The 14,504-nt window shown below is 41.0% G+C and overlaps 1 protein-coding gene across 24 annotated transcripts in view; it reads left to right on the top strand.

Moving 5' to 3' along the window:
- Positions 1 to 14,504, top strand: part of MAGI2 (membrane associated guanylate kinase, WW and PDZ domain containing 2) — a 1,014,264-nt gene that overhangs the window by 705,172 nt on the left and 294,588 nt on the right. For 18 of the 24 annotated variants that reach the window (XM_061582129.1, XM_061582109.1, XM_061582110.1 and 15 more), the window contains one exon: positions 7,317 to 7,397. The exons of the other annotated variants lie outside the window; for them this stretch is intronic. In XM_061582129.1, the coding sequence (XP_061438113.1) occupies positions 7,317 to 7,397 (81 nt within the window). The remainder of the gene's footprint in view (positions 1 to 7,316; positions 7,398 to 14,504) is intronic. 24 annotated transcript variants of the gene reach the window in all.

The following is a 14,504-nucleotide window of genomic DNA, read 5'->3' as shown; positions in this document are numbered from 1 at the left end:
TTTTGGAATAGGGCTCTTGTACAGCAACTAGTATGTAGAGACAAAGAGAACTATTACAATAGTTATCGTATGGAAATAGAAGAGGACAACAAAAAGGGAAGAACAAGATGTGCAGTGTGGAGGGGTGGGGCTTTTGGGCTTATTTAAGTCCAGCTGCCCCTCCTACCTTCCTTCTTCTGGAATGTTATTTAAATTGTATTTTGGCATTATGATTGCTTTGTTGTTCTTCTTTAGCTTTACTCTGATTTTAGATACAACCAGTTCATGATCTGTACCGTAGTCTACTCCTGGTCTTGTTTTCGCAAAAAGTCTGGAACTAACAGGGAATTTAGGGGTCCAATGGACCGGAGGTCCTAAAGAAACTGAGGACACAGTCTTGTAGCTAAAAGGTAGGGCTTTATTTGGTAAGGAAACTTACAAGTGGTCAGTTTCCCATGATGTTCGATGGAGCTCTGCCCCATGGCACTGATGTTCACAAACTTATACCCCCAAGACAATGAAATTAGCATCTTCCAATCCAAACGTTACATATCATCAATACATGGTTATGATACTGCTTACATTAAAACTAGCTAACCAGATAATATTCAGAAACTCTAATATCAGCCCATCATTTATTTGATGTAATACATTCCAAAGCTGGGCCTTCCTAACCTGATGGAGACACTTAGTCCGCTTAGACAAGGTCCTATACATCAAAATCTAATCTTCAGGGTCTTTCTGTCCTAGCATACTGAACATTCCAAGAAGATACCTTGCAAGTGACATTAGAGAAACAAAATAACAGAGAAGATATTTTCAACTTTGATTCACATTTTGAGTTAAAGTCAATATTCAATATTCATCAATATTCCTAAAGAATATATAGTTTATTAGTTTATTATAAAAATAACACAACAGAACTTCTCCATCTTCTGCTACCAATTATATAACCAATTTGATTCCTATATTGAACATTTGGTGATGTCCATGTGTACAGTCGTCTTTTTAGTTAAAAAATGTGTTTGCAAGAAACAAATTATTGGCTTCACAGAATTCAGTAAGTCTTTCTCCTGCTTCATTTCTGTCTCCTAAGCCCCATTTCCCCACAATTCCTAGTTCTTCTCTGTTCCCTGCTTTTGCATTCCAGTCCCCATGATTATCAGCACATCTTGTTTTGGTGTGTGATCAATTTCTTCCTGTACTTCTGTGTAAAATCTCTCCAATTCCTCTTCTGTGTTTGCTGTTGGAGCATAGACATGAATGATGGTTATGTTAATAGGTTTCCCATTTAATCTCATTGATATCACTCGCTCAGACCTTGTGTTGTAGCTCCTAATTGCTTTTGCTACATCACTTCTCACTATTAAAGCAACCCCATTTCTTCTTAATTTCTCATTTCCTGCATAAAATATTTTATAGTTGCCTGATTGAAAATGTTCCATTCCTGTCCATTTTAATTCACTCACGCCAATTATTGTAATGTCAATATGTTCCATTTCTTGCTTGACAATTTCTAACTTTCCCTGGTTCATACTTCTCACATTCCATATTTCTGTTGTGTATGTTGTACCAGTCCGGACTCTCCTTTCGCACGTGTGTGCATCAGCCTCTGGGCTTCCTTTCGGCTTTGACCCAGCTGTGTCATTAGTCACAGCGCTACTTGTCCTTGTCCTTTGTTTTTCTTCCCCAGTAGCTCGATGAGCGCCTTTTGGCCTGGGGGTCTCATCTTCCAGAACTATCTTGTGTTGCATTTTGGATACTCTGTTCATAGGGTTTTCATGGTAAGAGATATTCAGGGGTGGTGTACCATTGCCTTCCTCTGAATTTGGATGCATCTTAGTCTGGTGTCTCAGCTTTGAACATTTCACCTTGGCTGCCCCTGCTAGGAGTCTAGCCTCTTGGTCTAGATTCCTGATAGCATTGCTCTCAGCTTTTTCAACACTCTCAAACCCCCTCACCACATTAAGGTGTGCATCCTAAAAGGGGGGGGAAGACACAGGCAGAGGGAAATTCAGAGCTTGGAAAAGTTACTTTTTTGAACTACAACTCCCATCAGCCCAACCCAGTGGCCATGCTGGCTGGGGCTGATGGGGGCTGTAGTTCAAAAAAGTAACTTTTCCAAGCTCTGGAAATTTAACAATAGGCAGTAGCTGGAGCACATAGTCCCTGAACCTGCATGCGCAATACATGTTTATGAGTGAGTCACCCAAGGCCAGTCCTACCATTAAGCAGAGTGAGACAGCAGTGTTGGGCACCAGTCTGGGTGTCATGAAAAGGCCACAAATTATTAGTTATTTAATGTATTGTTATTGTGTTTTTTCTGTCAGGGATAGTGGGAGGTACGCTTGTGAAAATAACTTGGTTGGCCTTGGTACAATATATCTCAGCTTGGGGTGTCATTTGTTGCTCTGTCTCAAGCAAGAAAATATTTTGAGCCAGCCCTACCGAAGCCTCCCCCTCCAGCCTTATGATGGAGGATGGGAACTACGCTGGCTGTGAGTTTACTTTTCCCTTCCCATCCCCTAGGAAATTGTAGTGAAGTACTGCATGTGCCATGGCTCTTTGTCTTGCTGCATGCATATCCAAGTGTGATTCTGCAAGGCAAAAGTGTGCATGAGTGTTTGGCCAGCAACTGCAATTGTTGGCCAACAGAAAGGCTTACCTGTGTGTGTGGGGAAATGCATACTTCCCTTTTTACTTGCTTTAGAGCTATTCAAATGTTAACTCTCAACCAGGAGTGTAGAAAGGGTACAAGTGAAAGGCGGGGAGCCAATTATATCCCTGTAAACCCTGTATTAGTCCTCTGCTGGTCCTGTCAGCTATGTGGAGTAGAGTGGACTGGCACAGGTTGAATATCCCACACATTCTGGATTTAGGGGGCAAAATATGGAAATTGTTGTCTTGAAAATAAAGCTTTCTGGACATTATTATTGTAAATATTTATCAACTGCCTTTCTGGACCATGTCCACCCAAGTTAATGAAACTTAGCAAAATTCAGAAAATACTATGTTAAAATGTAAGCCAGTATAAAACCATCTTCAACCACAGCAGTAAAACAATTTACAGTAGCATGTCTGGCAAACAAATGAATTAAAAGCCATTTTTAAGAGGGTTTTTTAAAAGTCTTTTTGAATATTGCAATTGAAGGGCCATACCCAGGGCCGGCACCAGAAGGCAGCCAGGTTGGGCCTTGGCCGAGGGCCCCTGAAGGGCCCCTTCTTAGGATGGGTGGGTAGCTCGCCCTTCCATGATCTGCAGCAGTGTCAGCTCCTGACCCTGCAGCAGATTGCAGAAAGGGAGCTCCCAGGCACCCCGCACTACCGCGCAGGCCCACTACGCCCGCTTGCATGCTCCACCTACCTCTCCCTTGAAGTAAATGCTGGCCGTACTGCAGGTGCAAGCATGCTATCAACCAATATGGCGGTCGAGGTTTCCCTAAGGGGCTGATGCTTCCACTGCCATCTTGATTGATGGCAGGCATGAGCGCACAGCACGAGCAGCATTTACTTCAAGGGAAAGGTAAGTAGGTGTGGCATGTGTGCGGGCTCTGGGGCAGGCTGGTGCCCAAGAGCCCCAGCATGCCTGGTGCCGACCCTGGCCATACCATATATCCCTTGGGAAGGTGTTCCAGAAGGTAAGACATACCTTAATCCCTCATGTGTAGGGTACTGTTCTTACTCTTGCAAGTCCTTTCTGAACCAGCCCACAGAGAGTGCTGGTTCTGTTGTTAAACAAATTCATCTGACCTTGCCAGGCCTTAGTACACAGCAGCCTTTTCTGAACATTATTGTTGGTGTCATTGAAGATACTGCTATATGCTACTCTTTTTTTTTTTTTGCTAATGCAAGTGTGTTGGCACCCTAGGCATGTAGGAGAAGGTTAAGTTGCTGTATTGAATGCTTTGCTGTTTTCAGAGCCTCTAATTAAGCCTTGCCACTCAGTAGAATACTCATTATTTCCCCTTTAAATAAATACGGTGACATTGAAGTGATTAATTAAAAAGCAGTGTGACAAGGAATTCTCAGAGCAAACATGCAGAAAAATCCTACAAATCTCATTTATGTTGATTGTCCCTGTAGTGGGGTACTGCAAAAGCACCTCTCTGGCCCCATGTCACAGGAGCCTAACTTTCTTGGTTGCAGCCTCTGGCCCTGGGATCCACCATAATCTCTGGGTGCTGTCAGGCTGCAGGATGTACCTGGAAGTGATGATCAAGAGTGATGGGCCTTGGCACAGAAGTAGGCAACAAGGAATGACTGCAGCTGCTGAGCCATCAGACAGGTGCATAAAAGAAGAGTGCTCAGGATGGGTCTGTTGCTGTCCAAAGCCTATTGCTGTCCAAAGCCAGGCCCATCTTCAGCGAAACACACTTCGCTGATATGTCTGCTTGACCAATTGCTATGGATGTATCTACATGACATTGTCTCATTTGAATACTTCATAGTCCTGCAGTAGTGGTTGGTGGGCAGCAGCACTCCCCAACCTCCTGTTGCCCATGTCACTGCTACTTACTGGGATGTGGGAGGTGGCACCAGTGTCGGTGTGGTGCAAACACCCATGGGAGTACTGGATTGGTTCTGCTGCTGCATTTGTACCATGCTGACCTCATTTCTACCTCTCCTCTCTATCTGTCTCTTAGCAAGCAGTAGGTGAGGTGGTCAAGTGAGTGCCGCCACTGCCCTGCCAACAACTGCTGTGGTCCTGGAGTGATTACCATGTACACCCCTGCCCAGGACTCCATCAACACTGCATGAATGAAGCAGTCTTAAATTCATCTTTTAGATGGCACAACTACACCAGAATTCATTCCAATTTATTAAAAGAGCAAAACTAGACCACACATGTGATTAACATAAGAGAGTGTATCATAGTTTTCCCTTAGAATATTTTATCCTGTGATGTGTAATAAAAGCAAAGGAAGTAAAAACTTCCTTTTTACCGTATGTTATTTCAAAAATTACCCTCTAATTGATGTTATCAGCATTGGTAGCACTATTATTTATTATTTTGTAAAACTGTTTTGTCTATATCCTTGAATTTTAAATTGGCCGCTTGAAATGAAAATGAAGAGAAGATCTGCTGGCAATAAAATAGAAAATTTACCTCCAAAATGGAAGCCTTATTAAAGGCATTTGAATGTACTGGTGCTAATACTTGGCTTTCTGCTGTTACTTTTCAGTCATGTTACAGGTCTAGTTGGCTTCTTTGTATTAGGTTATTTATAGAGCGCTCCATGTGTTATGTGATAAATGCATTGCAGAAGCATAGCACACCCACGTTAGCAATTTCGTTTTATAATGCATTGGGTTTTAATGTTGTTTATTTTGCACCAGCTGCAGCCTCATTTTCATGGGCATCCCATGTAGAGTGCATTGTGGTAATCTGTATGGGAGGTTGTCAGGACATGGATGACTTCAGTCATACTACCTCATTCTGGGAACGGCCATGGCTGACAAACCAGCGATAACTGGTTATAGGCACTTTTTGCCAACAAGCTCCCCTGTGCTTTGAATGACAGTTTGGCTTTGAGGAGTACCCCAAACTGAAAAAGGAGTGCTTCCAGAACAGGTTGACTCTATAATTCCTGGACCAGAGAATCATCCACCCTCTATACCTCCTCCTCATCCAGATTCAGTTTATTGGTCCTTGTTCAGCTCATCAGTGCCTCCAGACACTCACTTAGCACCTGCATAGTCACTCCTGATTCAGATGGGATGGAAAGACAGATCTGAGTGCCATCAGCATACTGATAACACCACACTCCAAATCCCTGGATGTTGGCTGCCATGTTGAACAGCATAGGGAAGGGACCACTGACCTATTTTAATTAGATTTATTTTATCAGAGGGATTTGGGAGGAATGGCAAGCACTTCTTGCACTCATGGAGAATGACTGCAATGTGGGAGAGGGTGCTCAAGTATGCTCTGCATATATGTATGTGTGACTGAAAGAGATGCACTTGGGCAGAGAGAGGGGGGGGAAAGATGTATGTATGTGTGGTCTGGTTAAGTGGGAAAGGAAAAGGGAGGGAAGGGGAGGTGTTTTGGTATGTGTAGTATGTAAGAGTGGGAAAGATGTATGTGTTATATGTGTGTGAGAGAGGGGGAAAGTGTGTGTGTGTGGTCTGCCTACGTGTGTGTGTGAGAGATGTATGCATGACTGTTTATATGTGAAGTATATGAACGTGTGTGTGAGAGAGACAGAGAGAGAGAGAAAGAGATGCATGGATGTCTGTAGTTTGTATGTTTGCGGTGTGTGCAGTGTGATCAAGAGAGGGTGAGTGTGGTGTGGCTGCCGTGTGTGTGTGTGTGTGTGTGTATTTGACACTGGGGGATGATCCTGTTGTTATTAAACAATGGAATTGTTGTGTGTGTAATTAATATTGGGCAATCTTTACATTCAGGACGAGTGTGACATAGGTGACTACCCATAGCAAGTGTGAGGTTGTTGGGGGGGGGAGAGAAGCAATGACTGTACTATAATTTTGTGTTATGCCATGCCCGCTATGGCAGCCATTTGATGTTTCGCAACTCCCCTGAGGCAGCCATTTTTTCACTGGCTCCCACAACACTTTCTCAAAATTCAAATGTTCCTGCTAGTCCCACAAGGTTGGCAGCCCCTGCTTCATGCATTACATCTTGTAGAGTATAATAGATAAACCCTGTTTTGTTTTTAGTTTCATTGCATGCGGCAAAACTCTGCCCACTCTTATTTGTTCCACATATTCTTCCTCTCTTTTTAAAATGTGTCTGGAATAAATAAAAATTAGCTTTTTTCTGTTTAAAATAGTCTTGGATATTTTATTCTTTTATTTGGAGAATTCAGTGCATTGACAGTCACTGAAAATATCTTCAAGGAATTCATTGTTATTATTAATATGATATAAAAAGAAAAAGAGAACTGATAAAACTCAACTACCTATTATTCTGCTGATCTTTTATGAGTAAATGTTATTGCTATTGGATGAAGATGTTAAAAGAAAATAAAAGTAATAAAAATAATTATTATCTTTGTAGGTGTATCTCCTCTAACACTGTAATCCTTTGCATACTTACCTGAAAGAGTATTCTTTTGAACTCAGTGGAAGGTACTTCTAAATAAACCTACATAGGATTGGTATGCATAGGATTAACCACTTGTTGAGTTTCCTGAAATGTTTTAATTATTTCCTATGTGAAAAATACCTTTAAATGAAATAGAATATTCTCATTACAACCTAGGCTTTTCAGTTAAACATTGGAAATCCCAATACATTGCAAAAGTCTCTGGATAAATGTAACTGAAATCCATAATGTCATGGCCCTCAATCATCAATTTCCTCTCCCCATACAGATCTTAAACTAATGGGTTGGATCCAAAGGTTCCCTTCTTCCAACGGAGGAAGCTTTCCTCTGACAGAGGAAGAGAATAAAGGTAATAAAGCAAAATTAATATAATAAAGGTAACTAACATTTCTCTGGGTTTATGTAATATTTAACAGGGTTAGCACCTATCCAGAAGGCTGTTTTAATCTCTGCAATTAGTGGAACGCCATTTAAATGAAGATATCTAGTTGATGCCCCTGTATTTGTAGAAGTGCTTTTGATCCAGTGGATACCTCTGCTAATAGAAGAGGAGGGGAGTCCATTTTTAATGATTCGCCCTTCTCCTGCAGCCCCCCCACCCACCGTGCTACCTTTCATTCTGGGCTGGAGAGACTCCTAACTCTCTGGAGCTGGTTTTCAGGGGCCACTGGAGTTACAGGTGGAAAGTGAATTGGCAAAAATCCACTCCTCCTCTATTAGTAGAGGCATCCATTGAATCAAAAGCCCTTCTGTGGGCTCAGGTGAGCCAGTTGTATTCCACCCATTGTTCTAAAATTTGAGTAAGAAAACCTACCAAATCCTTTCTTTCTACTATCTCAGGAGTCCCATGAAATTTTAAATTATGTCCCATAATTTTAAATTTCATTATGGACTACTTCTAGTCTTGCCTCTGATTTATCTTGTTCAACCACATACACACATTCCTTTTCCATGTTCTTTATATATATTGTTAATGTGTCTGTTCTAAAGATGAATATCTATTTTACTCAACTTATCAAGATTTAAGTCTTATTCACCTAATTTGGCTTAAATGAATTAAATTTGTCCCTTATACCATTTAATTTGGCATTGAATAGTTTTCCTTTATTTTCATACAAACCTCTAATTTTGATCTTGCAGCCTTTTTTCTAGTTTTTTGATTGCTATCTATAATTGTTTGGCAGAAGATAGGAGGGGTGATTTGTTTGTTCATCTTTGGCAATACCAAATGGACACACTCTGCTTGGGAAATGGACCAGTTCAAGACCCAGCAGAACCATAGCCAGCCCTGCTCTGCCTGTAATGCTCAATTTTGGGACTCTGTGCTGCCTACTGCCAGTGGGAACATTTGGGAAGCCTTGGATCCACCACACTTTCCACTGCTGTGGCAGGGATCTCTGCAGTGGTCTAGTCTAGCAGACAAATATGCCCGCTACATTCTAAACCTCACTCCATCAGCAGCAAGGAATGGGGGTTAGGCTTACAGCTTTAGTGTACTCTTACTGCTTTTTTTGTAACTAAGCAAATAGACTTCAAATAAGATAAGAGAATTAGTAAGTGCACACGTATTATTTCCTTGTATTTGAATAGACAAAGATAACAAATCCAAAGAAGAGGAAATATATATGGATATTTCACTGTGTTATGACCCAAACAGAACAAGAGCATATCATCATTTTGGATAATCAGTATCTTCAGTTATGTCATAAATGCTTAGCCAGACCCAGAATGACAGCTGTGTTAGTCTGTGGCAGCAAAAACATCAAAGAGTCTTGTGGCACCTTTCTTATAGCATAGAATTATGAACTCAGTAACTATCTTGAATTTATCCAAAGTATACAACTCCTACAATATTTGATTCAGGTAGTGTTTTTAATCATTTCATGAAGGCTGAATAGCTTCCAAACCCAGACTTTCTTGAAGAGTTATGAAATCAACATCAACTTATCTGCTAATTATGATATTTGCAGAACTAAAGAGAGGGGAGACTTTTGCTTGAATCAGCAATGTACATAGGCTCTGATCTGGCCCTTATCCAGTGACAATGACAGTGCTAAGGGTGTGTTTAGCTGCTTGCCAATGGCACGCATCCTTGGTGAGTCCCACCTTATTCGGGGGGGGGCTGAAGAAGTGCATTGCCCAGTTTTAACTCCCTTCACTTTCTCCAAAGCAAAACTGGTGCCTTGGTAATCTTGTTAGTGAGGTGAACAGTCCAATGGAGAGGACAAATGGTGTTTCCTCTGCTCAACACAAGTACTCTTGAGCACAGAGTAACTAATATATTTCTAAGGCATGGGAAAATGATCAAGGTCATCAACATGTATTGTTGCTTTTTTTGGTGTTAGACAGTGACCAGGGAAGTTTTAGATGCAAAGATCTTGCTGTGCTATGCCCTAGAAACATCAGTGTCCTTTTTCCCTATGCAAAGTTTCAACAATGAAAATTGTAAATAGAAACCAAATGGTAGAGCTGACGTACTTATTTTCTATAGTTTTGAATAGCTGTAGTACAGTAGGGCCCCACTCATATGGCAGGTTAGTTTCCAGACCCCCGCCGAAAAGCGAAAATCACTGAAAAGTGGAACTCCGACAATAAAATGGCACCTGATGCCCGGAAAATGCCAAAAAAGTGGAACAAGCGCTGTATGAGTGGGGCCTTACTGTAATTGAAAACCGCCGTATTAGCGGAACGCCGAAAAGCAGGGCCCTACTGTATTTTGAAATAAGGAGTATTCATTTTGCCTCTAGCGGTCCTCTGCAATACGACATAATCCTTGAAATCAAGCTATACCAGATAGAAAAAGTAGTATTTGGTGCCTCCACCTTCCCAGCGTTTGCCAGGGGCCCATTCTTCATTTTAAAATGAATGATAGCAGATATAGAAAACTAGTACAAAAGATGATAATGGATTATTTCTTCCCTGCTCTTCTGCTAGCATACTCAGAGAGGCTTATGGCTTTTTTAAAAAAATAGTCATGAAATAAAGTACAAATAAACAATTAATTAAACATTTATTTATGGCATTTGTATAGGCCACCCCATAAAAATTTTCATTGGGTGGTTCACAAACATAAAATAATAAAATACAATAGTAACATATAATTACCATATTGCACAAATAATCCATCAACACAGTAGGAATGACAGTAAAATCAGGCAACAGGAAGATCTAAAATTACAGACTAAAAGCCCACCATGAACATTTTTGTAAAAAGTGGATTTGAAAGAATTTGTCTGCTTCTCCACATCTGCCTCTCAAAATTACCCCTTCCTGGTAAGCTATGCTGCTTGGGTGAAAGGCTTTTTCTTGAAATGAGTTTCCCTCTCAAATACAGTTTTAAAACGTATGGCATAATAGGTTTGTAGTTCTTTTATGCTACTGTTAATATTGTTGTGGGCTGAGACTGTTCCGTTTTTGTTGTTGTAGTTGTGTTACTGATAACTCAGGGCCAGCGTTTTCAAGAAAAAAAAGAAACTAAGTTTAAGAGGCCTAGAGGAGTTACATGCCCTGCTGAAGCTTATCAGCAAGAATACGTGCTGGGAAGCTGTTGTGTGGTAGCTAGCTTGGAATGCAGATATGGGTGGAGAAATTAATGTGCCAGGTGCATAAGAAATGATGGGCATGCATAAGTTAGAAGATGGACCAATGGAAAGGTGGCAGGATGGCATTAGGGGGCCAATTAGAATGTGCTATGAATTTTTGCTTGCAATGTATAAAAGTGTAGCACCCCCATAAGGGGTGTGCTTGTTTTGCGAGTTATCGCCTTGCACCTCTTCTGGCCAGAATGAAATTAAAGCTTGTTGGACACTTCAACCTGAGTGTGGCCATTTGGCTGTACTGCACACCGGGCAACTAACCCATTTGGGCGACAACATTACTTTTACTCTAATTACTTGATATGAGTATTTTCTTTCAAGGAAGAAATAGTGTGTGTGGGGGGGTGCAATTATTTATTTATTTATTTCAAGCATTTTACCATGCTCTTCTGCTGAAAAGCCTCCAAGACTGGCTTACATAAGAGCAATTAAAGTAAGACAGTCCCTGCTTGCAGGCTTACAATCTAGAAGGTACGACATGAAAGGAAAAGATGAGGAGGAGAGAAGAGGAAAACAAGCAAACTCAGACACCAGTTCCTAAAGTCATGTCTCAAGTTTGCCTCCCCTCCAAATTGCTGTAGTGGTAACTGAGAAGATCAAGATGCATCCAAATTGTCTACAGGCAGTGGTGTGAAGACAACAGATCAAAGGGCAATGTGAGAGATATCAAAAGGTAATACGAAGGGTGTTCCAGGCATGGATGATTTAGCAGGTCGCTTTAAGTTCTCCTTTGTTGGAAGTGGAATAGCAACTCTGTTTCCATGTTTCTAACACTCTGTAGCCAAGTGAGCAGTTCCCTTTTGCCTCACCCCAAATGTTTCCGTGGGGATTCTCATGGGGACCATTGTAAGGAAAAACATTGCTCACTCTCATCTTACTATACTGATCATGATCTTCTCTTCCTCCAAGGGAGAAAAACCAGATATAAGGGCAATGCTATTTGGAAAGGGAAGGGTTAAAGTAATAGAGTGGATTCCTAGAGAGGTGAGGTAGACCATAGAGAGGACAATGGCTAGAGCCATCTATGAAATGCCTAGAGCAATCTACACTTTGGGAATTGCATAGCCAGTCCACTGGATTTTCTGAACTCTTGAAAAAAAGCACTCACTGAACAAGGAAAAACATGAGAGGGGAATATTTTGTTCCTAACATTGTGCAGATGCCCCATAAACTAGTGAGTGGCTATTCCACACTAAATTATCAATATGGAAGTCTTCTAGGCCTCAATTGGTCAGTACATGAGTGGCCCAATAACAAAAAGACAGTAGCCAAGTGAGCCAGGCTCAGTCCCCAAGTATTCTGACAGCAGCAGAAAACCAGGTCAGGGTAGAACACAATCTCCAGGTTCAATGAACAAACCAGATAATAGTAGCAGAACATGGATCATCGCTTAGACTTCAGTTTGTGCTGTTGCCCTATCAAGCACAAGGAAGCAACTCAGCCCCTTTGAAGGATTTTCATACAGAGCAGGGCACAGTTGTCCAAGCTGATCAGTATCCATACTGGTGGATCCTGGTGCAAAAATGTTTACTAAAATTGCTACCAAATACTGAGGAGAATTGACAAATGAAATATCACTAAAGCAAAAAACTGATGCAGAGTTCGGGGTTCTATATCTGGCAAAGCATTTGATAAATTTCAAGTGTAAGACAAAACATTTGAAAAGATAAACAATATGTTTCAGGGGTTTCACACAACCCCTATTTTGAGGGAACTTAAAAGTTTTCAATAATATTCAGAACAACTATTTGAGGGAGAGAGAATCCACATAGTTATACTTCAAAAACAGAAACGAATAGGATGAAAGCCACATCCTCAATGAAGCTTGCCTGGAACTCTTGGACTCTGTGATCAGATTATCTTCTCTCCAAATTCTGAAGTGGCTTTGATTTTATTGTGCATAGGTAGAGATGCGTGAGCTGTCTGCTCAACTGGAATTAATTTGGAAATGATCTGAGTTCTTTCTCAAGAAATAGGAAAGAACTCAGATAACTTTCCAAGCCAACCAAGATTCCAAGCACCAGCCTTCCTTCTTCAAATACTTTCTGCTTTCCTTTACTTACCTGGCCAGCAGTGGCAAATTGGGAGAGGGCAAGAGGGAAATCTATCTCCACTTCCCATCCCGCTACCCTAGCAGAGTGCTATGAAGCATAACTGAAGGAAAGGCACAGTGACACTTGTGATTTGTAGTCTCCCCTGTATGCTGCTGCTGTTCCTGTCACTACTGGTATGGCTAGCAAAGGGAAGAGGAGAGAGTTTGGGAAACTGGTGTTTGAGGCATAGGGAGGACTGGTGAGAAGGAGTAAGGGAAGCTGAATTTTTTTCTCTGACTCAGATTTTAATCTCAAAAAGGATTCAATGGTTTATACATCTTGCCTTCTAATTTGAGGAGAGCCTTTACAAGCCCAAGCTCAGGAGTACAGCACTGGCATCTTTATAAGCTGACTTATTCATTTTAAGAAATATATTTTTGGTTTAGAGTCTGTGTATTAGTTTTGCCATGGCTCGTGGCATACTCATTTGCTGGTGCTTTAACGTGGATTTTTTTTTTATCTTCCCACTGACATTTCAGATTTCTTTAAGGGTTATTTTAATATATTCATCATTCAGTTTTACCAACAAACATTCTTTTGGGCAATGTGCAGGTCTCTGTGAAGCAGCTGTGTGGTAAAGGCACTTCAATCTTTACTGGTGATCATATTTGGAAATACCTGATAAAGCCACAATTAATGGGTTTGCTGTGGAAGGTATAGAATTTGTTGACATACTTATTTATTGCAGATATCGATGTGAAATAGTTGTCACGAGGATAATAAATTTGAGCCATGATTAATTCTGATAATGCCCTTCCAGTTCTGCAATACATATCACACATAAACACTTATGATATGTGCAGGTAAAAACCTGCAAGTGAAACAATGCAATGTTAGGTTGTGATTCACAAAATTGTGGAAGCCAGCATCCTCGCCGTTAAGCCATATTGATATTCAGCACAATGTACTAAGCTATCTGAAAAGCAAGTGTGCCTCTGCTGGCTCAGAGTGATTTGTGGATTGTACCCTAAAAAGTAATCCAGCTGTTCCCCCTCCCATAGGTTTTAACAAAACTGCATGGTTGCTGAAGAGAGTCAGGGGAAGAAGACTTGCCAGTTGAATAATAGGCAAGATGTTACTATTGATTCCAATTCACACATTGTTGAGAATTAAGCAGAGTAAAATGTAAAGTGCAAGTCTTTGGAGTACCTGTGCATAAGTGCATGAAATGTTTAGATATCAACATGACACAAGGAGCAGCGCAACATTGGAATGTTGGTTTTTGCTTTGTGAACATTTAATATTTGTAAGCGGGTGCTAGCTTTTGAATGTACAGATTAGCAATTTTTATTTTCAACCAGCAGAGATTAGCGGCATATGAAACTGTGAGATTAGCACCTTGGAGAAAAAATGTTCCTCTGTTTTGGGAACAGAGTCTATACAATCAATAAATATGTGACTGGCAGGTTTCCTCCATTCCTCATGGTAAACAAGCACCTAAAAGCTAGCTATATCTCTTTGAAAAGTAGGCTACTGATTGTAACTGGAGATAAATGACCATTGTTTCTATACTCATCTGTCCTTTAGTGGTCATGTAATCCAGATGAAATATCAAAACGGTACATCTCAGTCCATTTTAGGCTCTGGAACTTAGGGCTTTGCACCGGATTTGGCCAAAGCCCAAACCAAATTGGGCCTATTCAAGGGACCCAGACTTTGGCCAAGTCAGATGGTGATAGCCTCATATTCCTCCAAGTCAGGTCAGGCCACCAAAAGCAATCTGGGACTGTCAAGGGGTGGAGATAGGATGTCTGCAGGAGAGGTCTG

This window comes from Rhineura floridana, chromosome 8 (genome assembly GCF_030035675.1).
Source record: "Rhineura floridana isolate rRhiFlo1 chromosome 8, rRhiFlo1.hap2, whole genome shotgun sequence".
Taxonomy (NCBI): Eukaryota; Metazoa; Chordata; class Lepidosauria; order Squamata; family Rhineuridae; genus Rhineura; species Rhineura floridana.
Note: the sequence above shows the minus strand (reverse complement) of the source record. Positions and strands in the feature narration are given on the sequence as shown.